Below are 21122 nucleotides of genomic sequence, written 5' to 3'. Positions count from 1 at the left end.
ATATATATTAAAATAATCTTTAAGGCTGAAGATCTTTTAGTCTCTTCCACTTTTAATTCTTTCAAAAGCCCAATCATTAAAATTCCTCCATCTAAACCAATCTGCATAACGGCTTCCTAAACGATGCCAGTGCAGCTTACCAGATAGTTAGTCAGAGATAATTACAAGTAACATCCTTCCTTTGAAAAGGGAAGATATTGTTTTTCTGCTGCAAATGGAAACTTTACCAGAGGGAAAAGTAAACCCAAAACATAAAATCAGTTGGGCTTTAGAAAGAAGAGAGACAAAATGGTTGTGCATTGTGTCAAATTCTCTTTGCCTTGGTAAATTGAGATTTTCAAGCCAGAATTTGCCAAAACCATTTTCTTTATTTTCGTGGAGGATGTAGTACAACTTTTGGATTTCTCTCAAAGAGACAAATCTTAAGAGAACTATGTAACAGCTTCCATGTTTACAGCTAATTCTTCATCCTTGGGGACACTCCTCAGTAAGATGATGAAGTTGTCAGCAGGTCACCTATAGTGAATTCCTATTATAGTCCAGTGAAATTACAATAGTGCGGAAACAATTGAGTATCGCTTGAACTGGAATCTAGTCTATTTATTTTTGTCCTGTTCCAGCATTATAAAGAATGTTTAACATTTACCTGGGAGGTCATGTTAAATCCCTATATTCTTGGGAGAACATAAAGCCTACTTGCTTGCTGTACGCTACTCAAGATTGGTAGATTGTCCAGGAATATTTGAGGGTAATGTTTTCTGTATCTCTAATAGCTGTTTAGTGATGCCAAACAAAGTATCAGGTCGAGGGAATAAAGGCAACTGAGGTGAAGTAGCCGAGCTTTGCCGAATAGGTTTAGGACTAATCAACAGCACTTCACAGAAATGTTTAGTTTAGAAAAATATGTTGTTTTGGGTAAATATACACCAGAGCAGAGGCTTTTCACCAAGAAGAATGAGAAATTGTCTTATGTGACCTTTGTCCAAAGTAGTCTTATACAACAAATGAAAGAGATGCTGTATAATTCTGCAAAATACGAAAGAAAGAAAGAAAGAAAGAAAGAAAAAAGAACCTTTCATTCTCACTCTAAATTGTACTTGTGATTTCCAAAGACATGGATAAACAGTTTTGAAACCATACTTAAAAGTCACTGTGGCCTGGTATCTCACGAACTGGATGAGCACACAAACCATTCAACATTCTCACTGGTAAGAGGCAATTCATCTCCTGTTGCATTTTCAAGAAAGATCTTAGACACCTGACCGCAGGAAAAGTAGTTCTGTACCACGACCTGAATTGCTGTGAATCCTCAGAACAGGGCGAGATCTAAGAAAACAATGGGGATAAGACTGTGCTACTAGCAAGCTGGGAGGGAAGTCATCTGAATTAGTCTTATGAGTCACTTGGACTTTCCACCACTGAATGTTAGCACTTAAAGCCTTTTGTTACACTGTCTTTGGTTCCTGAATATAAGCATAATATGGCAATTTGAATGCCCAATGAAATATTTCCTATTCTTCCCCCACTCCACCCCCACGGTGTTTTTTTTCCTGTTGCAATTTTTTTTTTCTCTAGAGTATAGCTGCATGTTGTATTAGTAGTTAGCTGGAAGTTTCTCTGATGCACAAATTCCTCTATTCTCCTTCTAGCCCCACAAGGATAACTGTCACCCTCACCAGCTGGTACTATCTAAATTAAAAATAGACATCAGCTGCACTATTGCAAATTTCTCCTGAGGATACCAGCAGCAAGAGGGTTGACTACAATTCTTCATACAGACAGCATCTAGAAACACATTAGAAATGACATCCCTCTCATCTTCTAAAGCTCTTAACACCACTCACTCTTGCCTTGCCCTCAGTATCTATATCTACCAACTCTTCAGGATAATCAGCTGCCTGCTGCCAATTAGTCCTGATAAACTAGCAAGGATGTAGCCCCATTAAATTGCTGGTAATAGCTGTAAGGGTTTTGACTGCTCAATGGCAAATTATTAACCTCTGGTTCACCAGGACTCTGAATAGGACTCATTTTCCTCTTTACAAGAGAAAGAATGTCAAGGCACTGAAGGTGTATATTGCTGTTAGCAGTAGGAAATTATGAAAAAGATGACCAACTGGTAAAATTTCCTTAGAAAGTACAATGTATTATCATTTCAAGGGAAATTCCATCTGTTCAATTATACCTTTAAAAGAGTAGATACACCAAACTACGTTGCATCCTCACTACAGTTTTGAAGTAGAAACAGGATGGCTTTAAGCATGAGGAGATAATATTGATTGTCAGTGATTGGAGTTAAATTCCCAGTTATTTTCCTGACTTTCTGGGTTACCTTGAGTAAAGCATTCTTGTGTTCCAGATGGAGACAATAATCCCTTTTTTTTCCCTCACTTGGCCTCTCATATCATTGATATTCTTTTTTTGGTTTGTTGGGTTTTTTTAAGGCATATTTCATCCATAAGATGGAAACTCGGGAGAGGGCGAGGTCTAGTAGCTGTTTTAGCAATGCCAGATTGCTACTCACCACTTCATCATCTCGTGAAGCAAGATGCAGGGCAATGCTTTCCCACTAAAAGAAGAAATGTAGCCCTCTTGAAGTTTAAACACCTGTGTTATAGACATGGGATATTATATCGTGCTATGACTCCATGTGGTACCTAGAGCAATTTATGTGGGCTGAGGCACATAGGTGCAATCACAATACAATACAATTAAAATAGCTAAGAATAATGCTATATATTTTACTGTGTTAAAAAGGTGATAACAAAAATCAAAATCAGAAAAAAGAGAGCAGACAAAGAAGGGAAACCTGTTTCAGGAACCAAGAGAATCTCCTTGTGCTTTTCCAGGAGGGGTGGTGCCTCTTATTTCAGGCTGATGTAAACCTGCACAGTGCTGCACCACCAGGTCACATGGATTCAGGGGACTGTAATTTTTTTCTCTTTCTCCCTCCCTGATCTTCCTGGACCTGGGGCTTCATAGTGTACAGCCGGTGCTGGGCTGTTTTTAGACACTGTAAACTGCTGTTAATGACAATTAGCTGGGTGAGAGCTGGGGGAAGCTAGTGTTAAAACTGCATGTTCGGCAGAGATTGTCGTTAAAGCTGCCTGTGATACTGATCCTCAGCTGATTGTGAGGGCCTGCTTTAGGTCAACAGTAGATAGATATAATGGCCTGCTAACAATATAGTCGAATACATCTCCTTTTAGCATCCTGAAATGGTCAGTGAGGAGACTACTAGCTTCCCTTCTTCTAGTTATTTAAATAATCGCCCTGTATATTCTGTATATCTGCACAAGACCTGAAGTCTACAGAAGCTGATGTCAAGCAGTATCCATATTTAAGGAAATAGAGTATTTATCCATTCAAAACCCAAGAAACGCAAAGGGAAAGATAATTTTTCATGTCTACTTGATAACCGAAGAAAACAAACAATGAAATACAGCTTTTAAAGTACATACTCCCTTACAATAATTTAATAAACTGTGCTGTCATCTCATAAAGATGCGGGATGGTTGCCGTGGTGACAAAGATTATCCTTGCTGCTTCTTGATTCTGTCATTTTTCTAAACACGAATTCATAATATTTAGGATTTATTAACAATGTGTCACATTGATAGAGATAAATTACATGCTTTAAACTGGCCATGTAAGTCTTCTATGATATTATAGCTGCTCTGTCAACTCAGCAATAAGATACGATGTGATTACTGGAAAATTAAAGCTATTTGTCATAAAAGATGAAGCAGAGAGTATAAAAACTCTCAGAACAGAAGAAAAGTCTCAAATAACCTAATATGTTTTCCTCGTTTTAGATATTTTGAAATTAGCAAAGAGCCAGTGTTTTCTGTCTTGTAAATTGATCAAGATCAGCATAGATTGAGACGACATTTATTTGTGCTGGGAAAATTTAGGTTGTAATGTGTCAGAATTTATGTGTTCCAGGCTGCAATTTTTATAATGGTTCAAGCTACAATGGAGAGCTTGTGAAGAGATCCTAATGATGGCACACGCTGCAATACATAAAAACATACATACACACACTTAAGTATTATAAAGATGTATTTCACTTCAAGGAATATGTGTAGGGTTTTTTGTGATGCGTAGTACCCTAATTGCAGCAGCACATTAGATAAGAATCTCAGTGTAGCTGTTTAGAAAGCATCTTTTTGTGTGTCTTACTGAAGTATTTGTGTCAAGCAATCTTTACTGATATAGTGTGAGGCTGATTGAGATGGCCGGTCAGTGATCTATACATATTTTGCAGTCAAACTAGCAATAAGAAATTCCCTAAAACCAGAGTAACTTTAAAAGCCTTTTTTTTTTTTTGAAATCACAAAGGTTTATATTATGCTTATTTTTAAAATGAAAAGAGGCCTGTTCTGTAGTGGGACACATAATAGGTGGTGGGAATGCAATGGAGCTGAGGCATCCTAAAGCAAGCAAGGAATATGTGTCTGTGTAGATGGCTCTGCCTGAAGAATGTGATTTATCACTTAGTGGGCCTTATTTGTATCTGTGTGTAGGATGATCTCCTGGGCTGGGTGAGATATGTCTCTGCTGTATGTTGCCATGCAGAGGCAGGGATTCAGCTTTCTTTAACTGCTCTAAGTCAGGGTTTGGAGGCAATCTGGAGCAGCAGCATGGAGAACTGCTCAGGTGTGTTTAGATTCAGGGAGTAATCCTACAGCTGTTCTTGTCTTGCACCATTCTTACCACTTATGCTTCTGAAACTAGTTTATGCATCTTTTTAAGCAGAAGAAATGGAAAACATTTGAAAATCCAGCAACTAGATTATATGAGTTTATAGAAAAAAAAATCCTCACATAGTTGCAGAAAGAAAAATAATCCAGACTCAGTTGAAGTACAATAAATTAAGATAGCATGATTTCTTCCTAATCACAACCTTTGAGGTTTATAGAACAATAAATGAAAACTGAAGAGAAAGATCTTTTAGCTTGATGACATCATATAACTAGCTTAGTTATGCTGCCATACATAAGTGGCTAACAGTGACACTTATTTTGGCCTTTATTACCCTTTATCTCAATGAAATAATGTTCTCTCTATCTGAAGACAACATAGGCTGATACCATAGAATAGTTACGTTTTTTAAAAAACAGACATATTTATGTCAGATGCCAAATACTTTCCAATAAAAATGTTCTGTATTTGTTTTGAAGGGCCTATGTAAAGATCAGAGTACTGGGAAAGGAAAATAACATTTTCTACTGTATCTCTTTGGCAATGTGCATCCTGCCACATTCTGAGCAAATGACTAAGGGTATAAGTGGAAAATTTCAGCTGTCTTCAATAGCCACTAAAGTAGCTCCTTACAGTTGAGATGTAATATGCATAACTTCTTCTCTGTTTGATTAATTTTGGGGTGTGTGTTTTTCTTATTTAGACCCTGCACATCAAATCTAACCCTAAAACATGAAGAAGCACCTCTCATATAGTCTAGTGAGATTTGCGTGTGCTTTTGTCAAAGATGTATTTGATTCAGTAATTAATACCAGTTTTCTAATGCAGGAAATAGATGCACAATACCATAAACCAGACACTGTATAGTCTTAATTATTTTATTGAGCACCTATAATATATGACCCTTACATTTCTACCACTCTATGCAAACAGTACTATGCAAGCTTGCTTTAATTCTTGTTTGCTTTTTCTCCAATTCAACATTTTACATTTTTGTAATTATCCTGGTTTTGACACAATAAGGAAAGTGGGAAAAAATCAGTAATATATATACATATATATGTATAACAGTAATTTAATATCAATTTCACAGGTGAGGAGTTTTGTTTGAAAGAGATGACATAGTAAGAGCAGGAAAATGCCGTACCACTTCCTCTTCTAACATGGCAGTTCTCAGTGCGTTGGTGTACAGCATGAATAAAATGAGTCATTCTCTGAGATAACGATCCCTAACCTAGAAACTTTTGTCTCTGTAATTTGTATACAGCATTGAGTCTACATTTTGCTCTGTGCTGGAGCTACTAATTGAGCATTTGATCTTTAAAAAAATTAGAAAATGTAGAAAAAGAACATTTTTTTCTTCCAAAGGTAATTTGGAAAACATAAAATACTAATCCTGGTAAGCAAGTCAAGATACATATAGAAAAATGTTTAGTAAAAGGAAGTTTTTTTGTGATTCATGACCAACATGTTACTGTATAGCTTTTACAGATTAACAAAACCTATACTTGACTTTAAAAGTAGCTCTATTGCTCAGTTAAAAACAGAATAATTATTGAAGTCATGTAATGTTATGATTTTCGTCCATATATATTGTCTGTGTATATATAAAATTCAAATTTATTGTGTATAATTCTGAACATGAAGATGATAAAGCCATAGCTCTGTTCTAATATATGAAGCATTTAGTTATTTTGTATTATGATAATTCATCCGATATTGTCGTGTGTGAAAATAATTTTAATATTGATAACTCTGCCTTGCATTGTTTTCAGAAATTCATAAACAGAAACTGGAGAGACATGAAAAACGAACAGCACCAAAAGGTAAGTTTATTTTTTTTGTCTGTTTACCTACATAGATGTGTGTAATATACAGTATATTTATTGACATGTTACCACTGTTGTATTATAGAAACACTCAAAGATCAACTGGCACAGACAACAAATGTTCAAAAATTCATATGTACTTTAGCATTAACAAGTAGTGTCGTTGTATGTTAGTGTGGCTATGTTGTAAATGCACATTCATAATAAGATTCCTCTGCCCAAACTTATCCAGGAATCTTTTTTGTAGCAAAGGTGCAAGAAAGTAGAGTTCTGGTGAACTTCCTTTGGTGCAAAAGGCATGATGTGTGTTGGGCAAGGAAGAAAGCAAATTTATAGGCCAGTGGGTGCCATTCAAGTTAGGAAGTTGTAGTTAACAGTGAGCCAGGTGTGTATCAGAGATAAGAAAAGCCTCTATTTTAAGAATCTACTCTTTTTCAGACTGTTTAATATCCTCTAACTGGCACTTTCCAAAAATCCACAAAGGAACTGGTTTGGACTGGTTTTCAGAGATCATGTAAAGAACAAAGTTTCCTGGGATATGTGCCGATTTTTTGCCTAAGAAAGCCTCCTCTGTAAAGGTCAGGTTACATAAAATTTGATGAGCATCTCTCTGATGCACCAGTGCTGTGCTTAGTAATGGCAGGAGGAAGCAAGAAGGAAGCTTATTGAAAACTATGCATGTACATTCATTCTCCCTCACACAATTATATTCATTTCTGCATATATTCTTTATATTTGTTTATAGTTTTTTACACCTCTAGTGGTATCTTTCCAGTTCTGTACTTATCAGGGTCACCTGGAGTACCTAGAACAGTTTCCCAACTCCTTAATAAATCATGTTGCATGAAAATGAATTTTTTAGGGTGTCGGCATGCTAGCCAGGCAAAAATGAGCTCAGATCCATTAGCAAGGGATCCCAGTTAAGGTCTTTTCAAGTACAGTATTCTAAAAACACAAATGAAGTTGCAGCCTAGACCAAAACACCCTCCTGTGTACTGTTTCATCTATGCAGAAGTGCACTGTTTTACACAGAAGAATATTAATGTTGCAGAAATGATTACTAAGAAGTTATAAGACACCAGAAAAAAAACATTCAGGTGTCATTAGTTAAGTTCCTTTATGTGTATATCTGATAATGCAGTCTTTAATTATACAATCACTTACTGAAGCATAGGACAATTTTTTTTTCTATTTTCTGTTTTCATATTTAAACCCAACCTACATAAGAGGAACAATTAAAAGAAAACATTCTGTCTGGCCTCCAGCTAGAGATGATAAAGGCATGAATCTTTAGGGATTTTTACTCTTACCTTCTGAAGTACCCCCAGGAACCATATGTAAACACAATCTTTTATTGTTTTTAATAGGAAAAATCTAAAGGCATAATGAATGTTTTAATAGAAGCAAACACTCCAAAGAAATGTCAGTCCTCCACCCACAAATATGAGGGCACAAGAGTTTTAAAAATAATTTTAAGTGTCTTGTTGAATTGTCAAACCCCATGAATCCAAGACCCAAGATTTACAAACTAGTTCCATCCATAAGCCTCACTTTAAAAGATTGTACCAAAATATGAGGGATACATTGAATGGAAATCTCAGATGGAAGTGGCTGATATTATAAGTAAGATTCTTACAGTATTAAGAGCCAGGCAAACTTGTACCCTAAAATTTGCTTTTAATTAAATATTTTTATAAACTGCTACTAATAAAGTCCATTTCAATTATTGTACCTAGTCAATTTAATCCTGAAAAGAAGAAATAACTCTGAGAAATGATCCAACAAAGGATTCGTTCATGCTTAAGAGCACTGAAATTAAATTATTTCATGATTATGTGTACATATAAGCAAAAATTCACTACAAAATAGTCTTTCCAATTTGGTATTTGATGTATTAGTACTTTCGCAAGGGCCAACAGCATCCTGAACTACATGAGTAGGAGCTCAGTCAGTCAGTGGAGTCAAAGGGATTAATTATCCCCCTGTACTCAGCTCCCATGAAGCCATATCTAGATATTGCATTCAGTCCCAGGTTTCCCAGTACAGGAAAAACATGAATAAACTGGGGTGAGTTCAGTGTGGAGCCATGCCAATGGCCATGGCTGGAGCAGTTGCCTGTAGGAGAGAGTCTGAGGGTTGGGACTGGCTCAGCCAGAGGCAGCTGTCCTGTGACTTTGTTATGTTGTGACATACACAGACCTTGCAAGGCTCTGAACTGCTGCTGAAGGCTGTTTAAGAAGTAAGTGTTATAACTGTTATTGCTCTTAATGAATAATATGTAACTATGCAAAACTTCAGGAACAAGGAAGAACAATAATAAAACATATTGAAATAAAAGAAGATATTAGTATATAATTTCTGTCTAATGATAATCCAAATGAGCTGATAATTTCTGATTTTTATGGAAAACTGATATTAACGGTGAAATGAATTTACCCGCATTTCTGGGAAATATCTCTTATTACAACAGGTATTGAGAAGGAATGGGAAAAGGTTGTTCTACTGTGTGTTTTTTTCCCAAATGCACTTCATTAATACATTGCTGTTGGAGTAGAGAAATGGAAGAAGACACAGTGATGATGAAATGCTACCTCTGACAGCCATAAATTAAATTACAGTGATTTTAGAACAGCTATTTTTGTGCCTCTGAATTAACACTAGCCTCTCTTTTTTGCAGAAAGTATCTCTGAATTCAGCCTGATTTGACAAATCAATTCCAAGCCTTTGAAAACTGTTTCATTTACTATGTGTAGCACATATCTGTCCCTCCTACCCCTGTCAACTTGTTAATAGGGCCATACTTATAATACAAATATTGAGCATCACAGAATAAATCTGACTTTGTTTTAGCGTATGGATAAATTATGAGATTATAAAGATAAATATTATGTGTCTCCGTAATTTAATTTGCTGTAGCTGAAAGATAAGGTATTTGAGACAGCTGGATAGATAAGTAGAACTGGACTATACAAATCCACAGTGTACTAGAAACCCAAATAAATTGACAAAATTAGTAAGTTAAATGGTGTATTTACATTTGGCACAGGGGCTGTCTACCCTGATTTCTGGAGATATGACTACAGATATACCTGAGTTAACTTTAGGAAACATGTAGTTGTAGTGGCTCAGGTACAGCTGTCAAGTATTTATTTAGCTGTATGGATTTACGGCAGCCCAGAGTGAAGCCAATTCTATGGGCGGTGTGACTACCACCGGTAGCCATCAAACCTAAACCTCAGTTCAGATGGATGTAACACTATCTAACTGCTGCAATTAAATCTTATTTTAAATTGTACAAATATGTACCTCATGAGACACTGTCTTGCTCTTTTAGGTATTTAGGTTTGGTGTCAAAGGGCTAAACCCACCACAGGGTTGGGCACTGCAGTGAGCAGCTTGTGCTTGACTGGTGCCGGGTAGGGAAGGGCTGGCCAAGCTCAGAGACAGGCCTCTTCTCCCTCCACAGGAAACTGAGGTGGTTCGTAATGACTGCAGGTATCTCTACAGTTCATTAATTTCTGGGATGTCCTTAGATTATTGTTTCAGACCTGGAAACCTGTGCCCCTCTCCAGATCAAGCCTTTCCTTTTTTTATTTTTTTTTATCTTATCTTATCTTATCTTATCTTATCTTATCTTATCTTATTTTATTTTATTTTATTTTATTTTATTTTATTTTATTTTATTTTATTTTATTTTATTTTATTTTATTGTATTTTATTGTATTTTATTTTATTTGTATTTTGAGCGTTCATTCAAGAAGAATTAATTTATAGCCACCTAAGGTTACTTTATTTCTGAATGAAAACATCTACATAGAGATTTAATGCTCTCTGACTACTGCACTCTAACTTCATTGTATTGGTTCATTTATCTTAACTTTCCTGAGTGTTGCTCTGTAGACAAGCACTTAGTCAGTTAGCTGGAGCAAGCAATCTTTGCTTCATGCTTACTGCACTCATCACCTAGCTTTATACTGAGCAGCAGACTTAAGACTTACTCAGCTGGATACTATTTTTACTTCCCTTCAATATGGAATTAGTGCCTCCTTATTACATCTCTTCTTTTTACACTTGCTTTTTTGGGATGGGGCATGTCTCTGTCTCAAAAACTTTAATGAAGAAAAACTAAATCACACCCGCTATATTTTCCACTTGATGCAAACCAAATATACTCTTAGATGACTAAAATTTAGAAAAATGTTCCACATATATGCTATGCTTCTTGTTTTTTAATTTTATGTGAAGTAGATGGCAACATTTTTATATTATTAATTTTGGAATACAATGTTAAATTACCTTAAGATTTTCCATTATAAGCTCCTATTTCAGATTATTTATAAATTTACCACACTCCAGTCATTGAGGATGAAACTTTTCGTGCTCATATTTTTGCCTCAGGCTCAATTTTCATTCAAAGTTGTATAAAAATGTTTCAGCAGTTTCCAAAATCTAGGTTAGTGAAAATTAGATTTGGGTGTTATATTTTTTCCAATGCTAATAACAGTTCATTCTGAGCTTATGCTTTCTTGGTATTTGCAAGGAACTCCAACAAAACTTCTTTAAGTTGTGGGAAAATTTTAGCTTACACAATTGTCATAAAACTAGTTTTAGTTATTCTTTTTTTTCTGGATGAATCCAGCATCCTATTAAAAAATGAAATGAGGTGATCTTTTAATTACAAAGTGTGTCATAAAGCAAATAAAATGGTTGAATTAGAGTTGAATGAGCAATTTTAGTTCTAGCATTTTTCAGCTGAAGAATGCTTGACTTCGCAGCCTTAAAAACATTTTTATGTGCTTTCTCTTTGTTTTTTATATGCAAAAAAAGGAAATCTTATTAACTCTAATTTGTTTAACAGAAACATGCCAGTATGGCCAGCCTAGCTTATTTCTAAAACCTAGTGCTTGCACCTAAGCACTACGGGCTTGAAAACCAACATTAATTAAGCCCTTTAAAATAGATACCCAAGAGACTAAATCTGGAAAAGGTCTATAGATGATGAAGTATTTTCTATGACAGAGCCTCTAGGACTACGTAAGAAGTGGAACATGAAAACATTTCAGAGAGGGGAAACAGAGTTAATATGCAAAAGAAAAATCATGTTTAAGTTTGTCAGATCAAAAGCTTCCATGGACTTTGCTGTCCTTACTGCACTGTGATTACAGAGTCAAAAATGGCCAGTCATCATAGCCCTGAAATATGAACCCTTTAATTTTTGGCAACACCTTCCCTGGATAAGGTTCTACCCAAAAGCCACAGCTCTGACACTGTCCATAAGAGGTAAAAGTAAAAATTACAATCTGAGATTAGCAAGCTCTGAGGCGATGGGGATATCAACACACAGGAGAGAACTTTTGGACTAACCAGACATCACTTTCAGCCTATCACTGGGAAGAGAAAAATAGCTTATGCTTATGCCAGCCTGGTCTCTGCTTATCCACATTCCAGGCTGCCTGCCCGGATATATCAAGTTACTTTTATTTCTCAGGATGGAGCCAGCTGATCCCTTCTCCATGTTTTTAGCTTGGAGTCCCACAAATATCAATGTCTCCTTGCATTTTAGCCCTTTATAAGATTTTTATGGTGTGAAGGAACCTTAAGTTAGGGGAGTTTTATTCACTTTAAGGTCTGCTGACACTCATTTCAGTTAGTGTCATTAAAGGCTTGTGATTTGTTCGTTTGTTTGTTAGTTTTCCAGAGCATGAGATAGAGAAATGCTATAGACAAACTAGAATAAATTAAGAAAAAAAAAAGTCTCCATTACACAAGTTAGAAGTTCTGTAGCCAAAAAAAAGCTTTCTGTTTGTCAGTCTGTTCTGCATAGTAAAGCTATATTTTTTGGCACAGAGAGCAAAGGGTTTTTGTCCAATGTGCAGAAGCTCATGTTTCACTTCCATTGACCATTACATAACTATTGTTTGCAAAACTGTGCTATTGCCCCATCCAAAACTGATGATACACTGGCTCAAAGTATTTTCCAAAGAGCTAGCACCTGCTAATAGAAATGTAAGATGTAAAAGCATGCTACAGTTTCTGCAAAAATATTCAGTCTAAGTTCTACACAGTACAGGGGGTGAGGTTTCCTTGGTGTGCTTTTCCTTGGCGTGCTACTAGATGTCCTAAAGGAATTGAGTGAGCTACAGTCAGTAATTCATTCAATAATACATTCCAGCTGCCGCTGTGCTCTTCACAGCCTGGGTTTTTTTAATGTAAATTGGCTGTGCACATTCCTTAAAGGCTTTGAAAAATTTCCATTCAATTCTCAATTTCCATTCAATCTCTACACTGTACTGCTAATTGTATCAACAATAATTTACCTGTTATGATCTATTACGGTTTACTTGCTGACAGAAACTTGAGTATTGCAAAGGAAATATTTTTTCCCTGAAATTGCAAAATGCTAGTCTTTGAGTAGTAGAGGCCGACAAGGAATGGTTTCTCTAAATCATTAGGATGTGGAATACAACCATGTCCAAAAACCTGGACTGAATATTGGGTGGACAGTAGAGACCATAAGGATTTGTGTTTGCCTGCTTCTAGCAGGGCGTGTAGTTGGTTGTGTTTTGAACAGCTGCTCTTTCTGAAGTTAGACTCTGATTAAAAAAGATGTTTTCTTGTTTATCTGTCCTGTGGCTGAAGTAGCAGCTAAAAATAAAGAAAAAAGAACATGGAAAGCAATATCCTAGCTGTTTTGGTTAAGAGTAGAAAGCAATGCAGTCAAGGACTGAAAATAATTCCCTCAGTCAGAAATCTTAGAGTCAGGATGCTTGTGTAATAGAACCAAAAGAGACCCCATAAATTAGATTAAGGTTTCTGAGTAATCACTTATTTCGCAAAAATATGGTCTAATATCTGAAGGCTTATTCAAGGAAATGGAATTAAGTATTGACATTAACAAGGTCTATACATCAACTAGTACCTGTCATTCAGAGCTAAAATCCACTATTTGATTTTACAAATATTTTTCCTTGATCACTTTGGTGAAAAAATAAGTGTACAGAATACCTCCAGATTACAGACTTATTGTGGGGGTTTTTTAATTATTATTATTTTCATTATTTCTAGTAATTCACAGAGAAAAACCTGAAAAACAAGAAAAAGCTGAGAGGAAGGAACCCCCAAAGGGTATGTATTCAGCATTTGATATTCTTTGTCTTTTTACCTGTTGTTCAAAACAGTCTAATCTATTGACTTCTTGTAAATCCCAATTACGTTTAAGGATAGAGGAAGTGTTGTGAAAGCCAGCTGGAAAGAGAATGAGCATTTTAAAAGCACTTTGAATTCATCTCTCTGCAGAAGGGCTAAAATTATTTTCAGAGATTAACGAATAAGTATTTACTGTATTATTAACTTATGTAAATATGCCCAGACCATAAATAGGTGCCTTTTTTATTCTTCTTGCATAAATCCAAGCGTAATATTTGTCTTTGGGAGTACTTCTGAGCAAAACATAATGAGCAAATTATACCATACAAGGCACAGTCCCTGGAGGCATTCTGCTTCAGAGATCTGCCTTAGAAAAAATATTCCCCAGACTCATTTCAGGGACATTGGGGAGAGAGTGTTAGAGAGGATTTACTAATTTGCTGTTGGTATATGCCAACAACAAATTACAGACCCACCTGTTGTAGGAGTCAGAATCAGGATACTGTTTCCTCTCCACCTACGACTCATGAGTTAGCTCTGGGATCTAAGAGCCACCATCTAGTCTGCCTCCTGTGAGAGATTTTTTGGCAAAATGGAATTTTTTTGGAACATGGCTACTTGTCAAAACACTTTAAGCCTTCTGAGAACATGTCCTTTACATGTTCTTACATGTGATTAATGAAGTCTCAGGCTGGAGGAAGAAACCCGTTCTCGAAGAACAAATAGGCAAATAGTCATAATAAATCACTCCCCAAAAAAAGGAAGATCCGATATCCAGCCATTGCTGACATTTCAGACCGCGAACACAAGTCTTAAAACCCAAGTGAACGTGCACCTTCCTGAAATTTGTGCTTGATTAGGCCTTTCTAATGGTCTCAGATTGGAGCTTTTCCATTTTATATAAATAATTCAAAATACATTGAGTTAACAAGCCTGACTCTAGAGGTTAATGGCAGGCACATAAGTTCAGGTTTCTGTTAGAATGAATATTTATTACGAGAAAATGGAATGGTAGTAAAACGAGGTTTTTTTTTTCTGAGATCTGGAAAAATGACAGAGCGAAGACTATAATGTCTCATGTTAAAACATGAACGTATCATTAAGACTTCTGTTATTTTGTGGAAAATTTGGGGAACTTTTCAATTTGATTTGGTAGAAGAGCAATATTTAATGTTTTGAAAAGTTTCTTAGAACAGGAAAACACTATCTCAGCCAATCTCACATAGCTAATGAAGAAGAAGAAGAATTATTACACTGTCTTAACTTGTTATAACTCCTACTAATATTCTGTCTACCTAACTGGATTTTATCTTAAAGTGAATGTATTACTTAGTTTTATTTAGAGAACTATTGCTACAATTGCTACTGAAACACTACATTGTTTTCAGACTGAACCTTATATTTTTAAACTATGACTACGGATAGGTGTCTTTCTGAGGCCCATTTCATTGTAGAGTGATTAGGAGACTCCGAAGTTTCACTGCATCCCTGTATTTTAACTACTTATTTGCTACTTTAAATACATTCCCTTTTCAAGATTTAAATAATGGAGAGAGTAAGTAACATCCTATTTTAATTTCCAATCACCTTCTATGACGAAGTTTAGGAAAGTTATCTAATGATATAAAGAATAAGTAGAAGTGGGTCACTTAGGAGTGACCCAGCTTCGTCAGGAGCTCATCCTAATGTGTTTCATCGCTATATTACTAAGAAAATGTGGGAGCCTGAATATTCCCTACCCTTCTAGTTTTGCTTCCAGTTAGATATAGAATTCATGGTACAGTAAAATAACTTCCTTATTTTCTCATGTTTGACAAAGGGAGATTTACTAAACTGGGATGAAATCTCCACAGGAGTCAGAGTTAAAGCCAGCTTGCAGTTTTGCCGCTGATTTTTCTGACATGCCCTAAAATCCACATGCTTATTTCCCATTGTCTGGAAAATTGTCATGTAAAATCCTAAGAAGAGTGAGTGAAAAATGTTGTGTGGATGAGTGGATAGCATAACACCACTGTAATAATGTTAGTTTTTACTCGGCACATACTGGGCATCTAATTGTGGCTCTGAGATCATCATTGCCAGGGACTGATCTCAGCTAGTGTCCGTTACCAGCTATCCGTATCCACTACTGGCTATCCATTTCAAGCCAGCTGGCAAGTGACAGATGTGTCATTTGTGCATGTGACGCTCTTATGCTTCAGGGCTGAGTTCAAGGTTTTTGTGAGCCTCTGCCTGACAGGGTACGAGGTGGCCCAGGTGATGTCCTCTTTCTAGTGCAGGCAACAGCATTTACGGTGAGCTCTGCCTTAGTCCTTGACAATTTTCTGAAAATGTCTCTTTGGGAATGGACAGTGCAAGTGATGCTGTTTCTGTAGTAAGCAGCTGAGGCATGTTACCTGCCATGGCTTGGATGGTAAGCAGTAACATGTTAGCCAGAGTTGTCTGCTCACCTCCATGTAGTATGATGTATGCTGTGCAGATATGCATGGGATAGTTCAAGAGGACACAATCTGCTATTTTGTCTTCTAAGGCTTATCATAGTAGAATTATTGTTTGTTCTTAAGTTTTTCCACAGCTTGTTGGTTTGGTTTATATGTTTTGGTTTTTTTGTTTTTGTTTTCTTTTGTTTTGTTTTTGTAATGTATGTGAACACATTTCTTCTTTCCTAGTGACACAAAAAGACAAACGGGAAAGACAAGAAAAACTTGAAAAAAAGGAAAGGCACGCAGGTAATTGTTTAATGTTAGAACTTATTCTACGTTTGGAGATACCCCAAAACAAATTGTCCACCCAATTTCCACTTATGTAACCCCTTTATTGGAAAAAATGTTATAGAACTTCATGAATAAAAATCATGAGATCATATAAAGGTTTTCAGACATACAGACTGAGTAGCATTTTGTATTCTTTCTGCATTTTTTTTTCCTGAGGAAGGGAGATAATATACTTTATACTTTGAATTAGTATAATCTCCCCATAATCTCTGAGTATTTCCAACGCTCACAGTAAGTATGATTGCTAAGAGAATATAGTCACCCAGGAAAAACACCTGACAGCCTTTAAGCAAAGGTAATAAGGCAGGCCATGTGAAAAAAAAAAAGTTTTAAATACCATACTGAGTAGGGTTGTTACACAGACATTGAATAGGGCAGGACTGATTCTTTAAGTAGTTACTTGCAATAAATGGTTATCTAGCATTGCTTTATCTTCCACAATTCCTACTTTCTTTTGAAACAACAACACAAGGCTGGAGAGCACATAGCAATGATCATGCATACCTTTTTTTGTTCTTAGTATAAACTCATATGCTGGAGTCAAATAGGCAGCAGAGTTTTTTCACACACCTGTTCCCCGTAGGGTACCTCAGCAGATATGAACACATACAAATATCACTTCTGCACATCTGTGGACAAGTTACTGTGTAAACACTAATTGCAAAAATTTGCCAAAACAGAGCCCACACAAGAGAATATTCCAGACTACCCACCACTCAGGGACTATTGCATAACTCAGGTATATTCTAAAACCCAAGTCAGAAATCCAGTCACTACAGTGTACTTTATTTCAGTTTGTAAAGTGGAAATTAAAAGCAAACAAAAAGCCCTGAAGAGCATTAGTTATAATGCCATTGCAATTAGATTTGTAATTAATTATAGTGTTTAATCATTCATAGCTGGAAAAACTGTTAGTTGTTATCTGGAGTTCAGAAAATCCTTCAGAAATGATCCAAAGCAATAAACAAGAAAGCTCAAAAGTAACAACAAACCAAAATTCACCAGTTATGGACAGTATGAACAAAGCAAACAAAATGTACTAGTAAACAACATAAATAAGCATGAGTCTTCTTGACTAACTTCATTCATGGAATTACAGTTGTGCCAGAAAGGCCATTCCTTCCCCGGCGAATGGCAGAGACCTCAGGGATGGCAGATGAGTTTTTGAAAGTTTGAATCATGTGTTTTGGCATTGACAACAGCAATTGAATCAATCTTTTGATTTCTTTGCATGGATAGCCATGATGCCTAGTTGTGTTTCTTGATGTTTTTTTCTCTTTTTTCTCACTTAAAATGCAACATTTTTCTCTTTTTTTTTCTTTAATAACCATTAATGTTGTTGTTATTTATTTCTAGTTACACACAAAGAGAAACCTGAAAAGCCAGAAAAACATGAAAAGAAAACACCTTCTAAAGGTAATGCAGATAAGTATTATATGTTGCACTGGTTTAGATTTTTAGTACTTATATAGTCTATGAGAGTGTGGAGATTACTACTTGAAGTATAAAGCTCTTAGAGTCATCACTCTACATTTTTGGGGTGTTCTCGCTTTTGCTTGAGCGGGTCCTGATCAGCCCCTGAGTGCAGTCCTGCTCAGTATATATTTCTTGCTTAGTTCTCTTGTTTTGATGCAGAGAAGTAATTATAAATCATTCTTGCACAGCTAAAGAAATAAGCCTACATCCGTTACATTTTCATTCCTTGATGTCTTTTTCTCCACAATGGGATTCAATAATTTGCCTGCAAAGGCAGCTTTCTCCTGTATATCAGTTTTCAGTCTGGTGCAGACCTAATGCAAGAGTGTTTACTGACTCTCAATCTGGGTCTTCCATCATAACCAAAAATAGATTTTCATTTTCATACCATTATTTTTTTGCAATAATGTTTTCATTTCAATACAACGATTTATAGTGTCCTCCATGGCAGAAGTGGCTTTGGTTAAGATTTACATATCTTCTAATTATCATATATATTCTGAAGCAATATCTTGTATGAGAAATGATTTTCAGTATTCTTTTGATGGATAATTCCATCTTTAGCCATGACTTGGACAAGGGGATTTAAAAATCCAATCATCTTGCCCTGTTATGCTGGTTTTTAAAGTCTAACATTTATTATTATTTGGCATTTGAATGTTTTTGCTCTGAAGTTTTCTTTTTCTCCTTTTTTGTTACATGCATTGCTTTTTGGAAGCTGGATATTTCTGTAATGAAGTTAGGTTCCAGTCTTTGTCTCTTCTTACTTTATTCAGTTAACTCTTGAAAAAAACCCTTTGTAATATATCTTAATATCAGTCTGTTATGGCATTCGGATTCATCTGATAATGATGCAATACATAAATTAATTAGCTTTAATTTGAATCTGATCAGACAATATAGATTTCAATGTACAAATCAGTCTTTATTGGACTCAATCTTACTCTAAGGAAAAATGTAAAACAGAAAGTGAGAGTGAAGAAAGAGAAAAAGTGGAATGAAGACTTAAAGCCTTGAATGGTAACCTTCGTCCAGTCTCTAAATTTAAAAGGGATATTTGGTCATTTTTTCTACTTTCAGTGTATAGCTTGAAAGTGTAGAATTTTTAATAAAGTGAAATCACACTGAAGTAATCTGGAGAAAATAAATGCTGATGGTGTCTGTGTAGATTTGAAAAGCAAATAACTTCCAAGAATCACTGAGATATTCCTAATGAGCAACCAGTCTGTTTACCCATTTGTCTTCTGCTAGCTAACCAAATAATTGCCTAGAGCTTCAATGTGTTTAATAGCAGCTATGACTCCAGTCACTGGCTGGTAAATTTTATGGAGAATTTGGCAACTTTCTAGCTAGGGAGATTTGCTGCTGCAGTGTGACATACAGATATGCTACCCTCTCTTGAATAGTTTCTATGCCATTTGAGTCCCTATGGCACTTGTTGCGTTCAGAGTTTCCCAAGACACGCTGATGCCAACAGTGTGATGAGCTATACATTGCAGGCTCACCTCCCTTTTGTCTGGGCTCTGATCAAGACTGGATCAGCTCCCAGCAGTGCTGAGGGACCATTTCTACCACTTGCAGTCCCTAGGAAATGAGGATACTCAGGTCCAGGCCAAATTCAGAGAACTGAAGTACTTAAACCCGTGGCTACTTCCTCCACAGTCAGGAGATTTTCTCTACACTCAATAAAAAGACTTAGGGCACTCCTTCAGCCCCAGAAAGTTTTGGTGATATGAATGGTATTTAAACACATAATCTAAGAAACAGCTACCTTTAAAAAAAAAAAAAAAAAAAGGAACAAGTCCAAATATCAATCATGGCTGATATAGGCAGCAATTCTAGGCTGGAATTCAGTTAGAGGGGATGTTGCTCTTATGTAGTTATCACTTGAAAGAAGGGCAATTAACTCTCTTGTTCCGCCAATATGTCTGGACGGCAACCAAGAGAGGAAAGATAGAAGTCTTTGCACAAAATCTTGACAGCCCTTCTGGGACACAGCGCTGTGTGTGTTTACGCAAGGTATCCTGTGCAGACCTGAGCTCACTGAGCTGGTCTCTGAAGTGAGCACCAGGCTTGTGGCTGTGTTTGTATGACAGTGAGCCTAAGGTAAGAAAAACCACTTTCTGTAAGACAAATGTAGCTGCATGGCTTTCCTGTTGGCTGGAGCACAAGAAGGTCAAGCCTGTATCTGCTCAGAGCTGGAGCAGAGCAAGTTAATGTCATCTGGAATATGCAGTATAAGCATTCCCTACAAAGCTTCAGCTCTGTGGGAATGCCTTGTCTTCTGGTTAGGTGAGTCTCAGCAGATATTTCTAACCTTTTTATCCCAGTGTGTGAACCTGAGAAAAAGAAGCAAGATTTTTGCAAAGTAAGATTTTTGCAAATCAAAAAATATGAATCACCAAGAAATGTGAAACTTTCAGGGATGCTCTTGTGTTTTAGCAATATTTTCTCATTTTTTGTCATTTTTTTTCCTAATGTACAATTTTGCTTGTTTCTAGTAATTCAAAAAGACAAACCTGAAAGACATGAAAAAGCTGAAAAGAAACCTCCTCCCAAAGGTATTTGGTTTTTTATACTACATTTTACCAGAATTTACATTAAAATTCATAAACTTTATTATATTGGAGCAGAGAGCATGATGCATATGAAAAATCAGCTATATGACACTATAATGAAATTAAAATCAAATCTGAATTAAAATATCTTCAGAAGATCTATGCACGATCCCTTTTAAAATATGTTGAAATTTCAAAGATGAAAATTAAAGGCATGAACCACCATTTCCCTGAAAAAGAAGTAGGCTTATCCATAAGTGATTTGACATGCATATTTTCACTATAACTAGGTAAGGAAACTCTTTATTCACTAGCCATGCCATGACTTTGTTTGAAAGTAGGAATTGTCCCTTATAAAAATGTTTGTATTCTGATTTAGAATAGGTAGAATGATTAAGTTTATATATTTATAAAATCAGTCCAGTCAGCTCAGTGGTTTAATAGAAATAGAAGTCCAGAGTCTTACAGAAGACGTGCATTTTGTAGCATCCAGGTTTTTTGTCAAGGATGGAGACCTTCAGAGCTATGAAGAAAACAGAAGTGTGAACATCAGATTAGATTAAACTAATATTAGTGATATTTTAAACTACTGTTGGGTTTTCCAATGAAGTGAATTAGAAACACACATATTGTCA

The 21122-nt window shown here is 36.0% G+C and overlaps 1 protein-coding gene across 20 annotated transcripts in view; it reads left to right on the top strand.

The window, feature by feature from the left end:
* The window catches only part of TRDN (triadin), a 233463-nt gene that overhangs the window by 58828 nt on the left and 153513 nt on the right, over positions 1 to 21122 (top strand). For all 20 annotated transcript variants that reach the window (XR_010606058.1, XR_010606057.1, XR_010606059.1 and 17 more), the window contains 5 exons: positions 6480 to 6530; positions 13599 to 13658; positions 16349 to 16408; positions 17810 to 17869; positions 20431 to 20490. Coding sequence is in view for 17 of the 20 variants with exons in the window: in XM_065633048.1 (XP_065489120.1) it covers positions 6480 to 6530; positions 13599 to 13658; positions 16349 to 16408; positions 17810 to 17869; positions 20431 to 20490 (291 nt within the window). In the remaining 3 variants the exon portion in view is untranslated. The remainder of the gene's footprint in view (positions 1 to 6479; positions 6531 to 13598; positions 13659 to 16348; positions 16409 to 17809; positions 17870 to 20430; positions 20491 to 21122) is intronic.

This window comes from Caloenas nicobarica, chromosome 3, assembly GCF_036013445.1.
Source record: "Caloenas nicobarica isolate bCalNic1 chromosome 3, bCalNic1.hap1, whole genome shotgun sequence".
In the NCBI taxonomy this organism is placed as follows: domain Eukaryota; kingdom Metazoa; phylum Chordata; class Aves; order Columbiformes; family Columbidae; genus Caloenas; species Caloenas nicobarica.
Note: the sequence above shows the minus strand (reverse complement) of the source record. Positions and strands in the feature narration are given on the sequence as shown.